Source organism: Dipodomys spectabilis, unplaced genomic scaffold, assembly GCF_019054845.1.
Source record: "Dipodomys spectabilis isolate Male_0828 unplaced genomic scaffold, ASM1905484v1 ptg000108l, whole genome shotgun sequence".
Classification (NCBI taxonomy): domain Eukaryota; kingdom Metazoa; phylum Chordata; class Mammalia; order Rodentia; family Heteromyidae; genus Dipodomys; species Dipodomys spectabilis.
The window spans coordinates 12704704-12724893 of record NW_024870785.1 but is presented as its reverse complement, the minus strand read 5'-3'; the positions used below and the strand labels follow the sequence as shown (position 1 = coordinate 12724893).

At 42.0% G+C, this 20190-nt stretch overlaps 2 protein-coding genes across 6 annotated transcripts in view; one reads left to right on the top strand and one right to left on the bottom strand.

The window, feature by feature from the left end:
- Window positions 1-2049, top strand: part of Ccpg1 (cell cycle progression 1) — a 39581-nt gene extending 37532 nt beyond the window's left edge. The window contains exons 9-10 of one of the 2 annotated variants that reach the window (XM_042687786.1): window positions 1278-1375; window positions 1919-2049. In XM_042687786.1, coding sequence (XP_042543720.1) covers window positions 1278-1375; window positions 1919-1935 — 115 coding nt within the window. In that variant the 3' untranslated portion in view covers window positions 1936-2049. Of the gene's footprint in view, window positions 1-1277 lie in introns of both variants that reach the window. The other variant, XM_042687785.1, reaches the window with a different exon arrangement.
- Window positions 2032-20125, bottom strand: Pigb (phosphatidylinositol glycan anchor biosynthesis class B). 4 transcript variants are annotated; one of them, XM_042687787.1, is made up of 12 exons: window positions 19910-20125; window positions 18486-18618; window positions 17803-17923; window positions 13096-13200; window positions 11823-11953; window positions 10947-11087; window positions 8236-8287; window positions 5800-6011; window positions 5106-5170; window positions 4146-4359; window positions 3056-3236; window positions 2032-2387 (listed from the first exon to the last, which is right to left on the bottom strand). In XM_042687787.1, the coding sequence occupies exons 1-12, from the start codon at window positions 20043-20045 to the stop codon at window positions 2250-2252; spliced, it is 1629 nt and encodes a 542-aa protein (XP_042543721.1). In that variant the 5' UTR covers window positions 20046-20125; the 3' UTR covers window positions 2032-2249. The 4 variants fall into 4 exon arrangements, with proteins under 4 accessions (XP_042543721.1, XP_042543722.1, XP_042543724.1 ...); XM_042687788.1 differs by having other exon boundaries at window positions 17803-17920; window positions 18483-18618; window positions 19910-20122; XM_042687790.1 differs by lacking the exon at window positions 3056-3236 and having other exon boundaries at window positions 2304-2387; window positions 19910-20122.
- Between the last annotated feature and the right edge of the window lie 65 nt (window positions 20126-20190).

The window sequence follows — 20190 nt, the reverse complement described above, 5'->3', positions numbered from 1 at the left end:
GTAATGTGTCTATAAAATAATGAGACTGATTTCTGTTGTCTAGTGCAATAATCAGCAAATGTTGAGAGGTTGCTTTGAGGAAATGTAACTATGATAAGTGAAACTATGGAGGCATGTATGTGGTGGCCTTAGGCTATGTGAAGATACTTGAAAGGTTTGGTGAGTGGACTGGTCTTTCAGTACTTTTGATTTAAAAGGAGGAGGCATTCCACTCAAGTAAGTCAACTGCAAAGATTTGGAGATAGGAAGACAAAACTAACTTCAAGGAAGAAAAGATGATGAGGGATCTAATTTGATTTGATTTGATTTCTAATTTGAAAGGTTTGTTTTGTAAGACAGATATGAATAGAATTTTGTAGTAAGCGAAGTTATGTTGCCTTTCAGATTATTAGCAACAGTTTGGAGGATTGATTGGGAAGATGTTAGACTAGAATCTGATGGTTACTATAATATAGACATGAGCTAATGAACATTGAACAGAAGTAGAAAGACTAGGTAAACTTGTTTCTAGAAGTGTCTTCTAGATTTCCGGAATGTGTGTTGGATAGTGGTATCATTCAGACTAGAATACTAGAAGTTGAAGGTCAAAGGAACTAGAAATGCGAATTGTTGGGAGGTACTCACTGACATTCATCTGGAGAGGCTTCACTGGCACTTACTTACATGGCTAGACCTGCCAGGTTAGATTTGCCAACCCTGGGGAATAGGGCTGCTAGAACTGTAGAAGATGCTGAGATGGACAAGACAGCAGAAAGACATCTGGAAAACATTCAAGTTGTGGGTCACATGTTTTCGGGACAAGACCTTTTTGGTAAAATGTTTCTTGGCTTGGGAATTGGGTGGCCGTGGATGGCTTGTAGACTGTGACTTCTGATGGAAACCTGATCCTGGAGGGTGAGGAAACTTGTGCTGTGTGGGAGGCAGAGCTAGAGACTTAGTTTTGCTTTGCCTTTAAGAGGTGTGTAGAGTTGTATGCACCCTGAGGGGTGTGAGCTATGTGGGGAGGAACTGGCTTTTATAGAAAGGAGGAATAATAGAAACATCTCATTATTTTATTGTCACATTTCTGTTCCTTTGTCATTTGTTCAGTATTTCCCCTTCTTGCTAATAGTTATTTTTTTCTATTTTTGGTATGGTTATGTTAGAATTATAAATCGTATTAACATCTTTCTGCAGAGTGCTCAGATGAGTAGATTAGTGGAGAAAAACATGAAAACTGTTTTAAATTAAATACATAGAACTCTAACATAGATGAAAAATGTGTTTACTACTTTCAGTCGACCTGATAAAAAGCAACGTATGGTAAATATTGAAAACTCCAGGCATCGAAAACAGGAGCAGAAGCACCTGCAGCCACAGCCTTATAAAAGGGAAGGTAAATGGCATAAGTATGGGCGCACTCACGGAAGACACATGGCAAACCTTGAAATAGAATTGGGGCACTTACCTTTTGACCCTAAATACTGATTCCCTGGTTAATATTACATTAGGAAACTTAAGAGACATACGGATGCTTTCTACAGTTGTTTGGTGTTGAAACTTAACATGAAATTATCAACGTGTTTTCTCCTTCCATTTTCAAAAGATCAGTTTGATGGCTTCATATTATTACTCAGAAGCATCAGTCAAAAGCTTACTAACCTGCATTTTCCTATAATTTAGCTTTGTTGAAATTTGGGGGGAGGGTACTGGAAAAAAAAAAGTAGTTTTATTATGGAAGCCAGGCATGCAACAGATTTTGTGCATGAAGTAAGACTTCCTCTCAGTCTTCTGAGCTTAACAAGTCCAATTCATACATGACGACGTGTAATTAACACTATGTTTGATTTGCAGTAGAGCTTGAAAAAAGTATGTTTTGCTGGGACTTCATCTCTAACATTTTATACTCTTACATTTCTTGTCTTTTTGTGGGTTCAAGAGCCCGTTGACTTGTGAAGAGTATGCTGTCCTCTTAAGAGCTTGCTGGTTTGTTCTCTTGTGAAATTTCTTGCACATCTGAATATTGTGGAAGAAACAATAAAACCTACACCATGAGGAAAACTAAAGGTCTTTATTTAAATTCTGGCATTGTATTTTTTTTAACTTTGTGATATTTTATACAATTCCTCAGTAATGATATTTGCGCTGCTCATAATAGTTTATTGCAAGGAATGAGTCCAACTTTGGCATTGACTGAAGTGTTGTCGGAATGTCTCCATCCAGTGATGTCAGACACCATACCGTCTCTAGAAATTCTGAACAGTTAAGTTTCATCTTTCTTTGAGTTTCCCATTTGCCTTTTGTTCATAGACATATATGTGAGTTCCAGTTCGACCTTCTGGCAAGTGAGTGTGGAAGAAAATAGCAGTCCTCTCATAATTTCTTGCAGCTAGGAAAACACTTATTTCCTAGAAGTAATAAATGTTACTGTAAGTGAAGGATACATTTTGCTGAGTAATGTTTCAGAAAATTTTAGGATGGCCTATTCTAGGACTGGGGATGTGGCTCAAGTGGTTAGGAGTATCTGTCTAGCAATCACAAAATCCCAGTACCACCAATCAAAAGCAAAGCACCAAAGTCCCCAGCCAGTTCTTGAGTGCTACTTTGAAACTTTTCCCTCTATTCAGGATTTCCTTAATAAAAAATTAGCTTTTGGGCTTGCACTAGTGGCTCACACTTGTAGTTCTAGCTGTAGCTGTTCAGGAAGCTGAGAGCTGAAGATGGTAGTTGGAAGCCAGCCTGGGCAGGGAAAATCCATGAGACTATCTACCACCAGAAAGCCAGAAGTGAAGCTGTGGCACAAATGGTAGGGCATTAGCCTTGAACATAAAAGGTCAGGGACATGGCTTAGGTCCCGAGTTCAAGCTCTAGGACTGGCAAAACAAGTAACTTTTGGATGGTAATCAGTGTACCTTGACAGGTACAAAACTGGAGCTAATTTTTAGTAGAGAAAAGACTAATTGATTACAGGCATTAAAAGGGGCCACAAAACAAGCTATATTTTTCATTGACTTCAGTCTTTGCTAATCCTAAAGTGAAATACAGTAAGTGAATTTTCTTCTTCCATATTACTCACCTCCTCCAAAGCACTAAAGATGATCAAGTGAGTAGGTAGTGATGCATTCTCAGGAAATTCCTTATGTAACCACTTCAAGGGGTTTTGGTAAAACACATCTGCTTCATCAAGATACTGACTTTTTCCACTCAAGTCTGGAGGACACTGGAGAAATCGCATTGGAAGTGGACAGTGAACATGGCTAGGAGAAGAATCAGTTACCGTAATAGTTAGAAGTAAAAAAGTAGTGGATTTCTCATGTTAGTTTTTAAGATACATACTTAGAAAAATGGGAGATGTGAATGCATAAACTGCATTGCAGTTAAGGGGAAGAGGCAGCAAGCCTTTAGTGTGTCTTATCAGAGATGGAGACTTCAGTTCTCCCATGCAACAACAAATCTACACACCCAAACTAAAGTATGGAGCGCTATTTCCAGAGCTTCAGGACTACATAATCTAACATTAATGCACTGTTTCAGAAGTCTTAAGTGTGCTATAAGACCAGGTAAGTTAACTTGTTTTAGAGCAGTTCTCTAAAGGGTTACTTGGCAAGAGACAAAAACTACAAGTGGAAAGGATTCTTGTTCTTTTCCCTTCCTACACTAAAAAGGAATTCATCATAGCTTGAATGACTAGATCATCCTCCTGCCTCAAGGTCCTGAGTGCTAGACTATGGCACCAGATCCATAATGAGTTTTAAATTACCATTGATCAACTGATTAAGATCTGGGATTTTTAGAGAGAGGGAGTGTGTGTATGTGTTGGGAATTAAATCTTGGACCTCTATCACTGGACTATATCCCTCAGCTAAGTTTGAATTTGTTTTCTTTTTTTTTTTTTTTTTTTTTTTGGGGGGGGGGGGGGGTGGTGGTCCAGTCGTGGGGCCTGAACTCTGGGCCTGGGCTGTCCCTCAGCTCTTCAGCTCAGGCTAGCACACTACCACTTGAGCCACAGCGCCACTTCGGGCTTTTTTTTTCTGCTTATATGGTGCTGAGGAATTGAACCCAGGGTTTCATGCATACTAGGCAAGCACTCTACCACTAAGCCACATTCCCAGCCCTCCAACATGGCAGCACCACCTATGAGGGGCCTGTAAAACAACTTTTATTACCTGTAATAAGGAGTAGAGTGGCATGGCATCAGTATAAGTATTGAGGCCGAAGATTTATTGGGACTGCTGTGACAGACTTTTTGAATATGACTCATGACATCAAGGGTGCCTCGTTGATGAACTAAACCAGTATAGAATGCAAGAAGCGTATTTGATAAAAACAGGAAACTGAGGGCGGCTTTCTTCCATGATTTCAGGTGGGCTAATGAGTATCCTATGTGGAGACAGGCACATAGAACTGTTAACACTGGCAGTCTTATTTTTTATTTCTAAATATATTTGTAAGGGAACAGCATAAGCTGTGCTACTGTCATTGATGATTAAGAAACAAGCAGTCAATTCCTTTGGCCTGTACCTGTCCTTTTAATTGTGATCATTTTTATCTAGTAAAAGAGAGCTGGAAAGAAAATCATATTGCTAGACTCACAATAGAAGCCTAAGGGAGTGGTGTTGAATGCGTATTTCAAAAATGTAATTGAGATGCTAGATTCTGCTATGTTGTGCATGCTTGATAGACATATTTTTCTAAGCTTTGGACATTAAGTCCAGAGACTACATGGCAACAACTCATGATTTCCTCCTCACCAAGACAGTGAGGAGGATGGGAAAGTGAGCCTCCCCGTGCTAATCACATCAAATTTACTGACTGGTAACTAACCAGAAAAACCAATGCTAAGGAAACCTTACCACCTTCTCTACTATCTTCCACTATCTGTGTACTTTCAGTGTTTCCATGATGGAAAGGGTAGTTTGGTTTTAGAATGGGACACTAAAACTCAAGATTGTGAGGCCTCTCAACCAAAATAGTCTTAAAAGACTCATATATTAAATGAAAAAGAAGTACTACAATTAATAACTAATTAAAAAGCAATTTTCACACAGCTTGGCTGAAAACAAATTAGTTCAAAAGTACTGTTTTAACTTTCTATAGATTGTTTATATTAAATAAAAGATACTTACCACAGAACACCATACAAAATGGTAAAACTGAGTAGATGAACCTGAATTCTTTGTGACCTAACATGCTATAATAAAAGATAAAAGAAAACATTGTTTCAAATGTCACATGACTGATAATTTAAATGAAGTACAACATGATCTGTTTTTTTAAGTATTGGACACTGAATTTTTAAGCATCAGTCATTTTTGTTAGGAAATTTCATTCATAAAGAGATATTTATTAACCAGTCAAGTAGTAATCAAATTTGGAATATACATATTAGAATACTGTATCATTGCTCCTTTGATGCTTTTTTCTCTTTTTTTCCTTTTGGTGCCAGAATAGGGCCTCAAACTAAGGGCCTGGATGCTGTCCCTGAACTGCTTTTTTGCTCAATGCTAGTGCTCTCCATCCTGCCTAGACTAACTGAACCACATCCTCAGATCTAGGATTACAGACATGATCCATTGATGCCCAGCTAATGCTTAAAGTTTTGGTAGTTTCTTGTCTACTTAAGGTAAATAAAATTTAAGAAATGGAGTATAGCCCTAGTCAAGCAAGTGCTGTATGTGAATTACTTTTACCTGACCATGTGCACAGTTACTACTTCTTTGGTCTTCTAAAATAATCCCCACTAAATCAAATCCTCACAATCAATACTTCTGTTAATTTAACTTCTTAGTAGAAAAACTACTTGAACACATAGACTCTTACCTATAAACTAACAGTGTCCATAGCACAGACACCATGAGTATGTGGTACCTCTTTGGGGCTAGAAAGCAGCCATGGATAAAGAAGGGTAAGTGCGTACCCAGGACAGCTGGAAATCCTTGACTGAAGTACCAGTGCCACGGATGAGAGCCATAAAATGTTCCCAAATTCTGCAGCACGTTAAATTTCAAGAAATTAAACTGCACCAGAGTCCACTGGCAGAGTTGAAGGGAAAAGAAACAGATGTGTTAGTGTCAAGTGTTAATCTTTGGTATGAGGAAATGTGATAAACAGATTACATTAATAGTTTTGATTAACTATGAAATCATTTTTTATGGTACTGGGGACTCAATTGCAATCATCCTTAATGACATTTTCTTTCCTAATATTGATGCATTCTTTGTTAATTTGTAAAACACTGGGTTTGAGATCTATAAGGAGTCTCTAACATGATTAAATGTTTATACATATTTTGGCAAAGTTTTATATCCAGTAAGAGATAAGCTGTGAAAACTTAGTAGAGGATATGTGTGGTATCTATACTAATAATTTTACTCTTAGTGTGCAGTGTTTCATAATATTACTTGGTTAGGTAAAACTGTAAATATTAAAACTTGTATATAGAGCTGGGAAGATGGCTCAGTGGTAGAGTGCTTGCCTTGCATGCCTGAGGCCCTGGGTTCGATTCCTCAGCACCACATAAGCAGAAAAAGTTGGAAGTGGTGCTGCGGCTCAAGTGGTGGAGTGTTAGCCTTGAGCTGAAGAGCTGAGGGACAGTGCCCAGGCTCAGAGTTCAGGCCCCAGGACCAACAAAAACCAAAAAACAACAAAAAACATGTATAGCACAAAGCAGACAATGACAGTAAATTAATAATCGGTAACATTAAGTATTCACTCATGCTAGGAACTGCTGTAATAAAAGCATTTTACATGATTTTTCCCATTTAACCTTCAAACATCAAGAACCAGAATTACTTCCAGAATAAGAAGTCATGGGAAGTGGCGCTGTGGCTCAGGAGGTAGAGAGCTCATCTTGAGCGCAGGGACAGCGCCCAGGCCCAGAGTTCAAGCCCTACGACCAACAAAAAAACCAAACAAACAGAGTCATGGAAAGAAAGATCTGAAACTTGTGTAAGATCACAGCTAGGTATGAGAGCACCAAGTTTCAAATTGACAGATGACTTAATTCATTCAAGAATGACTTCTAGCTAAGCAGCTGGGACTCATGCCTTTTAATCCTAGCTACTCAGAAGCTGAGATCTGAGAACCAAGGTTCAGAGCCAGCTCAGACAGATAAATTCTAGAGACTTATCTCCAATTAGCAAAAATCTGGAAGTGGATGTGTGACTCACGTGGTAGAATATTAGCCTTGCGTGAAAAAGCCAAGCAAGAGTGCAGGCTTCAGGCTCCAGTACTGACGTGCACACAAGCACACACAAAGAAGTGACTTCTGCCAAGGACGTACAAACAACCAAAAGCCATTTCCTAGGTTTTTTTGTTTTGTTTTTGTGGGTTGTGGTGCTTGAACTCTGGGCTTGGGCACTATCTCTCTGCTCTTCAGCTCAAGGCTAGTGCTCTACTGTCTGAACCACAGTGTCAGTTTGGTTTTCTAGTGGTTTATTGGAGATAAGAGTCTCATAGACTTTCCTGCCCAGGCTGGCTTTAAACCACGGTCCTCAGATCTCAGCCTCCTGAGTAGATAGGATTTCAGGCATGAGCCAACTGTGTTTTGTTTTGTTTTGTTGGTCATGGGGCTTGAACTGTGGGCCTGGGTGCTGTCCCTCAACTCTTCAGCCCAAGGTGAGCACTCTACCACTTGAGCCACAGCACTGTTTCCAGTTTTCTGGTGGTTTATTGGAGATAAGAGTCTCATGGACTTTTCCTGCCTGAGCTGGTTTTGAATGGTGATCCTCAGATCTCAACCTCTTGAGTAGCTATGATTATAGGCGTGAGCCACTGGTGCCCAGCTTACCTAGTTATTTTGAAAACCAAATAATTAAGGAATAGAATACTTATTTTGGTTGATGTATAGATGACTAAGGGTCAACCAAAGTCAATTTTAGCTTTTATTATTCTCAACGGAAACATTAAGTACTCTTCTGAACATCAACTAGGAATTCATCTTAGAAATCACAAAAAAGAAAACCAAGAGCATACACTAAAAGTTATTTATATTGTTTAATTTTTATAGTCTAGACTGGCCTCAAACTAAGTACTCCTGCCTCAGCCTCCCAAATACTGGATTCTGTTTGAACTCTCAGGTATAGCTTGAAAATCTTTAAAACAAAAAAAATGTATCAGCATTTCTTGAAAATTTGCCTCTGTTCTGAAATATTAATGGATTAAGATATAAATGGATTAAGCATCCAGCTTGAAGTTTCAGTGCAAAAAATGGTTAAAATAAAGATAGCTATTAAATACTTTATAATTTTTACTTACTTGGCCAAAAAAAATGCGATCAATGATCAGAGATGAACTAAAAGCTACAAATCTGAAAAAGAAGAAAAAAAAAGCAAATGTGATTCACATTCTGAACCTCAAAGTGGTAAAGTACTAGCCTTGAATGAAAGAGCTCAGGAACAGTGCCCAGGCCCTGAGTTCAAGCCTCATGACTGATAAAAACCAAACCTTTTCCAACTTCAACAGCTGAATATGGATTTATACTTTTTGAAATATCTTTCACAGATGAGAAGATAAATTTAGCAAACTTTAAAACAATTATTATCCATTATTATTAAATTTTCCCAAAACTTACCAACCTAAAATTACAGTATTTTATAGTTCCTATAAAATCCCAAGGTGCCTCTGGCTCAAGATTTTTAGTCAAACTCTTGGCTTTAGGCTTGATGGAGGACAGAGGAAAGAGATTGGTTTTCAAACACTCTTGCAGTTGGCAGGACTCAGTCCTCAGACTGCCTCATGGCTGCCTGGCTTTTCCCTGGGTGAGTTGGCCTAGCGAAAGGCAGACTAGCAGTATGGTGGAAGCCACAGTCTAATACCTAGTCTAGGGAGTGATGTCCCCCAATCCTGCCATTTTCTTTTTTTTTTCTGGATCTAGTCATGGGGCCTGAACTCTGGGCCTGGGCGCTGTCCCTCAGCTTTTCAGCTCAAGGCTAGCACTCTACCACTTGAGCCACAGTGCCACTTCCGACTTTTTTCTTTTTGCTTGTGGTGCTGAGGAATCGAACCCAGGGCCTCATGCATGCAAGGCAAGCGCTCTACCACTGAGTCACCTTCCCAGCCCAATCCTGCCATTTTCTAGGTAGAACTTAGTCAACAAATCAAGCCCATGTTCAAGTTGTGGCACAGTTCTCCCTTCTTTGAATTTTAGAATGGAATCATATGTACTCTTGTTCCCACAGTCCTTCCTTCAACATGCGTATGAGACTGAACTGTTTTCCTGCATGAGGCAATTTAGTCATTTATGATAGCATCTGTGTAACTGTACTAACACACTATATTCCATGTGCCCATTTTCAGCCGTTAAGAAGTATTGATACTTTTTTTTTTTTGGTAGAATACATTAGTTGTAGGGATGGAGGATTTGATTCCACTGTTTTTTTTATTTTTCATTTTTTTGTGATAGTCCTGAACTTAAGAGTCTCACGACTTCTAGGCTGGAACTCTACCGCTGGATCCATACCTCCCCCCAAATCACAAACATTCCTTTTTCTTTTCTTACTACCATACATTAGTTGAATGGGAGGTAGAGGGTGGTCACATTTCCACATTTGTAGAGTATCCCTATCTACCTCCCTGTCTTCACTCTCCTCCACCCTCCATTCCCCTTGTCTTAAAAACAATTTCAGGGCTGGGAAGGTGGCTCAGTGGTAGGGCGCTTGCTTTGCATGCATGAGGCCCTGGGTTCGATTCCTCAGTACCACATAAGCAAAAAAGAAAAAAGCCGGAAGTGGCGCTGTGGCTCAAGTGGTAGAGCGCTAGCCTTGAGCTGAAGAGCTGAGGGACAGTGCCCAGGCCCAGAGTTCAGACCCCACGACCGGACCCCCCCCCCCCCCAAAAAAAAAACAAACACCAATTTCAGCAGTTTTCATTGTTTAATTTTCATACATGCACATAAACTACACAGGCTACATTCCTATTCATCATCTTTGTTAGCAACCCTTCCAAACCCCCCCCACCCCCCGTTGCTGATGCAAGCCTGTTTTTTTTTTTCTGTCATTGTCTTTCTCATTTTTTTTTAGTGTATTAATTACATCGAGGCATTTCATGATGTTATTTCAGATATGCATATATTATGTATTGTTCACATAGCCCAATATCATTTTCTCATCTGCTGTGAACATTCTTTTTTTTTTTTTGCGGTCCGGTCATGGTGCCTGTACTCTGGGCCTGGGGACTGTCCCTCAGCTCTTCAGCTCAAGGCTAGTGCTCTACCACTTGAGCCACAGCACCACTTCTGGCTTTTTCTTTTTGCTTATGTGGTGCTGAGGAATCGAACCCAGGGCCTCAGGCATGCAAGGCAAGCGCTCTACCACTGAGCCACCTTCCCAGCCCTGCTGTGAACATTCTTTTGTGTTCATCTTATACTTGTATATAGGGCTGTGATTGCTAGTCTACAAAGGTCAGCTTCAGTACTTAAGAATTTTCCAGGGCTGGGAAAGTGGCTGAGTGGTAGAGCGCTTGCCTTGCATGCATGAGGCCCTGAGTTCGATTCCCCAGCACCACATAAGCAAAAAGAAAAAAAAGCTGGAATTGGTGCTGTGGCTCAAGTGGTAGAGCGCTAGCCTTGAGCTGAAGAGCTGAGGGATAGTACCCAGGCCCAGAGTTCAGGCCCCACAACTGACAAAAAAAAAAAAAAAAAAAATTTCCAAACAGGTTTTGTCAGTTTACATTCTTCCAGGAATATTTATGGGTTCCATAGAGCTTTTTGCCATTGGGCAGATGTGTGTTACGGCCATTTTAAAATGTTCACTTCCACCATGACCAAAGAGATGCCCTTTAGATACTATTTTGAAATTGCTCTTCATTTTGCTCATTTTCCTGTAACATTTTTCTTAGAATTTTTTTTGGATGGGTAAAAGTTTTGGCTGACATTGGAAGATATAATGAACTGAAGGATATAAAACCTTATTCCCAGTCTCTCATTTACAGGTTAGTGAACTTAACAGGTGAATTGTAGCCATACTTACCCTACAGGTAAGAAATGATGTAGAGTAAGCGGGAGCTTTCTCCGTGCTTGCCAGAAATGTGTGCAGAGTAGAGGTATCCATGGGATGACGGCTGTGGGACGAATTATGAAGGCAAATGCCACCAGTGACACATACTTAGCACTGTAAGCAAGGAAACGTGACCACAAAGAACTGCAGTTAGATTTGAAGCTAACTTACTATTTATACTATGATACAGTATTAAAAAAAAAAAAAGAAACAAAACAGCCAGGTACTAGTGGCCCCTGCCTATAATTCTACCTACTCAGTGGGCTAAGATCTGAGGATTACAGTTCAAAGCCAGCCCAGGCAGGAAAAGTCCATGAGTCTCTTATCTCCAATTAACCACCAAAAAAACCAGAATTGAAACTGTGGCTCAAATGGCAGCACGCTAAGCTGGAGCAAAAAAGCTTATAGAGAATGACCAGGCTTGAGTTCAAGCCCCAGGACTAGCACCAAAAATAAGCAAAACAAAACAAAACCCATAAAAGAAACCCAACAGGGCTGGGAAGGTGGCTCAGTGGTAGAGTGCTTGCCTTGCATTCATGAGGCCCTGGGTTCGATTCCTCAGCACCACATAAGCAGAAAAAAAAAAAAAAACAAACAACCCAACAGCATCTTTTTGGTTTAAATAGCTATATGATTGTATACTTATATGTACCTTTGTTACACTGTGTCTTTTCAATAATTTGAGGATTATACTTGTTCTTAGTATAATTTATCCACTAATAGCTGTGATTCTCATAACTTACAAACACTTGAGAAACTACTGGATACTATAACACACTGATAGTTTAAGCTTTTTCCAAAGTATGCCTTAGAGTTTTGTACATAATTGTTAACAGTAGTAAATCTCACCTGTTCACAGGCTTGGAACCTTCCAGAGGATAGTAGAAAAGAGCAAGTACAGTGAGAACAGCTTCCATGGTGTTGGTGAGGGTTCTGGTACAGCAATACCACGTGAACCAAGAACACAACTGGCAAAACAACTAAGAAAAGTGATGAGCAAAGTGTATGAAGTATTTGACTTAGAGGTGGGGAAGCTTAGCATCATCTTGTGTGGGAACTAGCAAGCGAGTCTAGTATTGCCAAAACCATGGCAACATGGAAATGAACAGTAGACATGCTCAGACATTGTTTTTAAGAATTTACACCCAGCACAGCACTATGATAGCATCAGATCTTTTTGGGAAGATTATACTCGTGTATTTTATAGTACTGTATCTGATTTAAATTCTACTTTTCACAAATTAAAGATGTAAGATAAGACTACTTTGATGGTAGAGTTTAAGTTGTTTGTTGGGGGTAAGGCTGTTAACGTGTACTAGCTTCCTGTCTCTTCTAATGTACCTTAAAAGAATGCTTAATGAAATTAAGAGGATTTTCCTAAACTAGAACATAGGAGGTAGGGTTTCACCACTTTAGGCTGAGCTATAAGCAATGCATGCACATGCATGTAGGCACAAAATGGAGGCTGACCTTACATCTGCATCAAGGAGCAAGGCTTAATTGCCAAACCTGCCTTTTCAGAATGTTAAAGACTACACTGCTGACAGTTACATATCCTTTTCTAAATGTACTAAGAAATTGGATTCTAGACATTGTATCCTACTAAGAAATCATATTCTATGCTAGTAAGTGGGTTACTTGGAATTTATACTGTATTTTCAGAATTCACATCACAGATTTGAGTGGGATACAAGGAACTGATACTTCCATCTTGAAATAAGTCAAAGAAAAGGATTGCTTCTACACCATTCTCACTCTGGACTTGTACAAGTCCAGCCATGTCAAGCATTTAAGCCAGGGGTCAGGATGTCAAGGAGTTTCTCTGAGGAACAGCAAACAAGAGGCAGTGGTATGCAGCTGTTCCTCCTGAATTCTGGGTAAAAAAAAAAGCAAGGACTTGGTCACTTCTGAAACAGTACCAGCCTTCAAAGGCTGTCTCTTCTGGCTCAGTTTCTCCCAGGGTTTGCATTCCACTATCTAAGGCTCAATCAGGAAGGAACATATGGCATGTGCCTCTGGTACTTTACTGTCAATGACAGAAGTAACTTGTAAGTTCAATTGTTGTGGGGATCTCTTTTCTTTCATACGCTTTCTGCTTACAGGTTAAGTGATTAGGACTTACCACCCATCTTGCCACTTCCTGGCTGTCCAGTTGCCTCATTAATGAGTAAAGCCTCAGGTCTGCTAGAGCAGACAGAAGTGCTTGGGCGAGTCTGGGAATCCAGATCTTCAATAGTTAAAGAAGAAGAGTTGAAATACATCCCTGGTTCACACAGAATGGAAATAAACCAAAGCTACTCCTAGTATAAAAATAGACAAAAATCCATCTACTTCTACCAAAGTCCATGAGCAATGCGTGGACATTCCCAAGGTATATTTATCATTCTCTTTTTTCTCTCCATTTTCATATTGATTTATCTAATACAGTACTAATTTTCTTTCTGTTTTTTTTTGTTGTTGTTGTTGGTTGTAAGCTTGAAGTCTGGGCCTGGACTCTGTCCCTCGGCTCCTCAGCTCAGGGCGAGCGCTCTACCACTTGAGCCACAGTGCCACTCCAGTTTTCTGATGGTTAATTGGAGATAAAAAGTCTTTTGGACTTTCCTGCCAGGGCTGGCTTTGAACTGTGATCCTCACATCTCAGTCTCTTGAGTAGTTAGGATTACAGGGGTGAGCCACCGGAAGGAAGGAAGCCCAGCCTGGCCTTGAACTCATGATTTTCCTGCTTCAGCCTCCCATAGGCAGCCCATACACACTTCTAATTTTAAGTCGCTATCAAACTACTTTATTGTGGTGATTCTATTTTAGAATAAAGTTTATTTTAATTAGTATATAAGAATTTTTAGGGGCTGGGAAGGTGGCTCAGTGGTAGAGCGCTTGCCTTGCATGCATGAGGCCCTGGGTTCGATTCCTCAGCACCACATAAGCAAAAAGAAAAAAGCTGGAAGTGGTGCTGTGGCTCAAGTGGTAGAGCGCTAGCCTTGAGCTGAAGAGCTGAGGGACAGCGCCCAGGCCCACAGTTCAGACCCCATGACCGGACCCAAAAAAACAAACAAAAAGAATTTTTAAAAAACCATTTAGAGTTTGTGTCAGGTATCCCACTAAGTGTATCTGTGTGTTATATCTCAGAGACATAACAGTCTAAGGCAGGTACTTGTTACTGTCTCTAGCATCAACGAAATGCTGCCTAAGTCTTAACTGTTGCAGTCAGAAAACCCTGCCTGGCTATGTGCTATCTTTCAGCTGCATACAGATTACTTCCTCCCATCCTTAGTGCCCTGACTATAAAAGTGCCCCTGAACAAAGCCTGGTGCCCTTTCTCCCTCTCTGTTGAGAACTGGCCTTGTCAGCCCCTGCTGACAATAAGCTTTTGCTGTATGTGACTGTGTCCGTGTAGTCTTCTGGGATGGATGCTTTCATTGGAACCATGACTTGAATCTGAGCTGATGTTGCTTCAGTCCAAGAAGCATCTGGTTGACAGCCTGACTGTTAAAGCTGCTCACCCTCTTGGTGAGAATGTTTTGTAAATACCAAACTGTCAATCAAATGCCTCCCAGACAGAACCCGCTGGAATGACAATTTAGGGACCCCTATTAATTGCTTTGCCCCTCCCAGCAGGAAGCAGCTTTAGAAGAAATGACCCATCACCCATTTTCCCAGCCTGGTACCCATATCTAACAGGGACAGCCTGTCAAGCTTGCTGACATTAAACTTTGCTGTATGTGACTTTGGTGTCCCTGTGATACCCTGGGCTGTTGGTATTCTGCGCTTTCATTGGTAGTGTGACTTGGCTCAAGGCTCCCTTGGTGGTTTTGCTTTTCCCCTTTGGGGAGTTTGAGCTGCCACAGGGACCTTGTGCCCATCTCAGGCCCACCCAGAAGAATGCTCTCTCTACATCCACCAGCAGTTGAACTGCCCTTCTTCCTGGGTGAGTGACCATTTCCTGCCACCAGGGGCTCTGAGTCCTTTTTGGTACCGCTTTCCAGGGAGCAAAATCTTGATGCCAAGTTCCAAGCCCTTCCCCTCCTGCCTAGGCCACTGGGCCAGATAGACCAAGGGACCCAGCAACTGTGTACTAACGACTCTTCTTGCTGACTTTCCATGTTAGTTGACCAGAGTGTCTCTGGGGACGCCCTTGCTATCTCTTGGGACAACTCTGTTGGTTGCTCATTTTGGGCGGGCATAATCTAAAATTCCTCAGGACACAACCTAAAACCACTCAAGCTTGAACCCAATCTTAAGCCTCATAAGCGTAAAGGCTTATGTAATCAAATTTGGCTCCAATATTCACTGGACAATGAGTCCACATGGTCCCTTCATGGGACACTGGATCCAGACATTTTATGGGACCTATAATCTCTACAAGTGCTGGGCCAAATAAAAGACAATTGTTTATGTACAGTTTCTGTGCTTCCCTCCCCTCCCCCTCCTGCCTGTGTCCCTGGAGAAGCAGGCAGGGTTCCTGGACCCCCTTCTCTAGGTTTCCTCTCAAGGTTAGCCATCCTGGCTTAAAATTTTCTCTCTCCCTCTCTCTCTTACTCTGGGCCTGGGCGCTGTCCCTCAGCTCTTCAGCTCAAGGCAAGTGCTCTACCACTTGAGCTACAACACTACTTCTGGCTTTTTTTTTTTGCTTATGTGGTGCTGAGGAATCGAACCCAGGGCCTCATGCATGCTTGAGGCAAGCATTCTACCACTGAGCCACCTTTCCAGCCTGCTTAAAATTCTCTTAGCTAAGACTCTCCCCCTTTTTAAAGCCTTTCCCACTTCTGCTCTAGTAAACTCCTTCTGTTGACCTCTGCCCCGTGCCTGCCTGGGGGGGGGGGGGGGGGGCGCAAGCCTTTAAAGTAGAGCAACTTTCTTGTAAATATAGTCAAGACAAGCTAACAGCCCTGCTTTGTTCAAGGCTAGCACTCTACCACTGAGCTACCTTCCCAGCCCCTTAGATTCAATTTCACAAGTTCAGTTTTCAGTTCAGCTGCACTGATCAGATTAGTCAGTCACAGCTACCTGGCAGGCTTACCCCCAGGACAAATAACTCCCAGCCCTGAAAGGCCTTGGTGGCCTGTGTGCCTCCCCTCCCAGCACTGTGCCCCAGTGCTTGTCCATTTTTCTAGTTTGAGCCCCTCCCTTCCCAATTCTTTCTACAGGCCCTAAAACTGACACGTAAAAGAAGACAAAGGCCATGTGGTAGGTTTTTCTATAACTGCCTTTCTTCCACCAAGTTTACTCCTTCATTCCTTTAAGTACTCAAAGATTATATGTAAATGTCTAATTACCCAAAAAAAATTTTTTTTTGGGGGGGAGAGCCTGAACTCTGGGCCTGGGCACTGTCCCTCAGTTCTTCAGCTCAAGGCTAACACTCTACCACTTGACCCACAGCACCACTTCCAGCTTTTTCTGCTAATGTGGTGCTGAGGAATCGAACCCAAGGCCTCATGCATGCAAGGCAAGCACTCTACCAGAGCCACCTTCCCAGCCTCAAAAATGCCTTTTGCCACTGGAATTCCAAAAATATTTATGGCTGACTTTCACTTTTAAAACCAAAGCACAAGCTGAGAACTGTAATCCTAGCTACTCAGGAGGCTGAGATATGAGGATCATGGTTCAGAGCCAGCCTGAGCAGGAAAGTCCGTGAGACGCTTATCTCCAGTAAACCACCAGAAAACCAGAAGTGGCACTGTGGCTCAAGTTGGTAGTATGTTAGCCTTTAGCTGAAGAGCTCAGGGACAGTGCCCAGGCCCAGAGTTCAAGCCCCATGACCATCACCACCACCAACAAAGCATACTTTAGACTTTTGTGCACAAGTGTATACAAACAGGTTAAAAATCATCTCATTTAATACATAAGATCTATTCTCATGGTGTTAAAAAGAGGTTTTGTCTACCAAACATACTTTTGCCTTAAATATTAATATTTCCTGTTGTTCTTAATTGACTTAAATGATTAAGACAACCCCCAAAAGGTTCAAGTAAGTGTATGTCTGTGTGGTCTGGGATGGTTGCTTTCAGTATTGTTTTAGTCTGTTTGGTATATGAGGAAAACAAAACACAAAAGGTAAGTAATTTTCTAAGGCTGCAGAGCTTTTAAACATGGCAGCCAGGATTTAAACCCTGGTCTGCCTGACACCAAAGCCCATGCTCTCAGTTATTAAGGTACAATGCTTCCTCATTCCTGCAACATAGATACTAATACAAAAACTACTTTAAAATCTACAATCATAGTTTTTATATGACATAACATAGTAAATTTAAGAGTACATTATAGAATAAATGAACAGGCCAGGGTTGTGGCTCAGATAAGCATGTGTAAGACCCTGGGGACAAGCTCTAGCACCACACACACACACACACAAAAAAAACAGTGTATTTCACTAGTTACAGTTTAAAAGTTTCTGTGATTATGCCAGATGCTGGTGGCTTACATTTGTATACTGAGGAGGCTGAGATTTGAGGATCATGGTTTGAAACCAGCTTGGGCAGACAAAGCAGAGATCTCCAATCAGCAGAAAAGCTAGATATAGATCTGTGGCTCAAGTGGCAGAATGCCAGCTTAAAGCTTAAAAGCCAAGCAAAAGCAGGAGGTCCTGAATTCAAGCCCTAGCACCAGTACAAAAAAAATTGATAGTAATAATATTAGTGCTAATTAACTTTGAAAAGAAGGATGGAATATTGGTTTAAATTTAATCCAGCAGATGTGTGTGTATGTGTGTGTGTGTGGCTGAGGACTGAACTGGGCCCTGTGAATGCTAGATAAGGGCTTTACACTGAGCTACATTCCATCTCACACTCATATATTTTTCACAGGTATTTTAGTTACCTTTATTTATACTTACCAGTAACTGCACACTATCTTTCCCCAATAGATGCAGAATCTTGTATATGCTTGCAAAAATTAAGGGGTAAGTATAACCCCTCAATCTTTCTGTCCATTCCCAGGTTAAATAACCATAATTAGTCATATTAAGGATTAAGTTCAAAGAGTGTTGAAGCACTATTTAACTTCTACATATAAAATGTCATTTTTTTTTTTTTTTGGTCGATTGCAGAGCTTGAACTCTGGGCTAGCTCAAGGCTAGCACTACTTGAGCCACAGCGCTACTTCTGGTTTTCCAAGTGGCTTATTGGAGATAAGAGTCTCAGACTTTCCTGCCTGGACTGACTTTGACCCATGATCCTCAGATCTTAGCCTCCTGCGTAGCTAGGATTACAGGCATGAGTCACCAGCACCCAGCTCTGGAATCTTTGTATAGCCAGGGCTAGCTTTGAACTAGCAATTGTCCTGCCTCAGTATCCCAAGTACAGAGAAAGAATGTGTTTGTAATACTCTCAATACTGAGCAGTTGGAAGATACACTAAAGGCTATGTCTACTCTAGCAAATTGAAAGATATATGAGAAATATTAGTATACATTAACATATGCTCTGATGAGATGATTTGTAAAAAATGCAGACAACTTCTTGAAATTAGAAAGCAACCTCAGTTAATAGTCTGAAAAAGACTTGAAAAAGGATATTTAAAAACCATGTGATGTGCAACTTCAAGAGACTGCCAGTATTCGTCTGGAACAAAGCTCGTCTGCACTAAGAAGCAGTTAAGTATTCTTAAAGCAATGATAGACAAGAACAGATAAATGTTTTCTCCAAGGAGATCTGGAAAACAAAACCAAGAAGGTCATTGTGGCATAAAAGGCAGTTTCTCCTGCAGAACTTAAAATATGCTTCTCTGGCTGGCCTCTGGCTAATGCACTCTGGTGAATTCTGGTCCTTCCATACCACTTGCCATTTGCCTAGAGCTAAACATACTAGGGAGACAGGTAGCCTGGGGATTTAGCGTAGTGGTAGAGCTCTGGTTTAGTAGGTCTTCGGTGATGGCCTCACTCATTGGGTGATGGCCCTGGCTTTTATTTAACCAACTTGTCATGCAACTGAATATACAAAGAGAAGGTTAAAATACATATTGAAAACAAGGACTGAGTTAACTAAGCACTTACTCAAGTTATGCTACATGTGTAATCAAACTGGCTCGTAAATCAATCATTGAGAATACAACTTTGTATAAATGTCAAACGACATAAAATGTACATTAAAATATAGGTTATTGATGCTTACTATATGTCAATCGCTGTTAATTCTCAATCTTCAAGTCCTATCTTTCGGGGCTGGGGTGATGGACCGGTACTAGGGTTTGCGCTCTGGGGTTCCCATTTGTGAGGCAGGTGCTGTCACCTGAGCCCGGTCCCCAGCACTTGTTTAGTTTAGCTGGTAACTGGGATTTGAACTCAAGGGCCTGGTGCTTGGTAAACTGGTGCTGTACCGTGTGTTGTTATGTCTCGACCGGATAAAACACACCACACACGTCCGAAAGGAGAAGGGTTTTTTTCCATGTCAGACAGACGGACAGGATGTTTGGATCGGGACGGAGAACAGCGGCGGCCGTGAAGCCAGGGTGGGTAATTATTATAGAGAGTTGGACCTGGAAGAATGAGGACGTGGGAAAACTGCGTTGGGAGGGCAAGAATTTCCCTCGTCGTTAGGGTTGACGTTTGGGGCCAGGCCCGGGTCAGGGCGACCTGACTTACCGGAAGCGGAGGTTCCTTCCTGCAGGTGAAACTGCAGCAACCGGAATATCAGCCTCTCCCCAGACCCCCACCACGGCCAACACCGTGTGCCTCGCCCCCAAGCCCTCAGCGCGCTCATTTACGGGGCAAGTAAAGTGGAACAAGTGAATCGCCCCGTCCGAAAGTCACCAAGTGGTGACTCGTCTGAGCGCGATCACAGATCGACCGCAAGGCCTGTACCGCGGGGAACCGTGTGGCCTCATCACTGGATCTAGTTCCGACACCGAGGATCAGACGGCAAGATCTGCATCTCCGGCATCTCCGGCATCTCCAGCCCCGCGCGAGCCCTCCCGACCCGGCCCCGCCTCCCCGCCCGCACTCACCCCCCGCGGGTCGGGCGCCCTTCTCCGGGACGCTGGCGTACAGGGTAGACTTTCTCTTCCGCAGCTTCGTTTTCGGGCCGGAGCGGCTCGGCAGACCACGGAAAGCGATCCCGCCGTCCCCGCCCTCGAGATCCATCGCCCCCACCCCCGAAACGGCTCGGGAGCAGGCTGAAGACGCGCCACCGCCGCCGCCGCCGCCGCCGCCACCATCGGACCGGAAGCGGAACGGCCGGCGCGCGCGGCGCCTCCTCCCGCTAGGTTTGGCCTCGGTGAGCCGCCGT

Coding starts and splice junctions, on each gene's coding strand:
- Pigb (XM_042687787.1), bottom strand. CDS start 20,045: ATGGATCTCGAGGGCGGGGACGGCGGGATCGCTTTCCGTGGTCTGCCG. Junction 11,954..13,095: donor AGGAAGTGGCAAGATGGGTG/GTAAGTCCTAAT, acceptor CACTTTTCTTAG/TTGTTTTGCCAGTTGTGTTC. Junction 5,171..5,799: donor TGGACACTGTTAGTTTATAG/GTAAGAGTCTAT, acceptor CTTTTATTATAG/CATGTTAGGTCACAAAGAAT.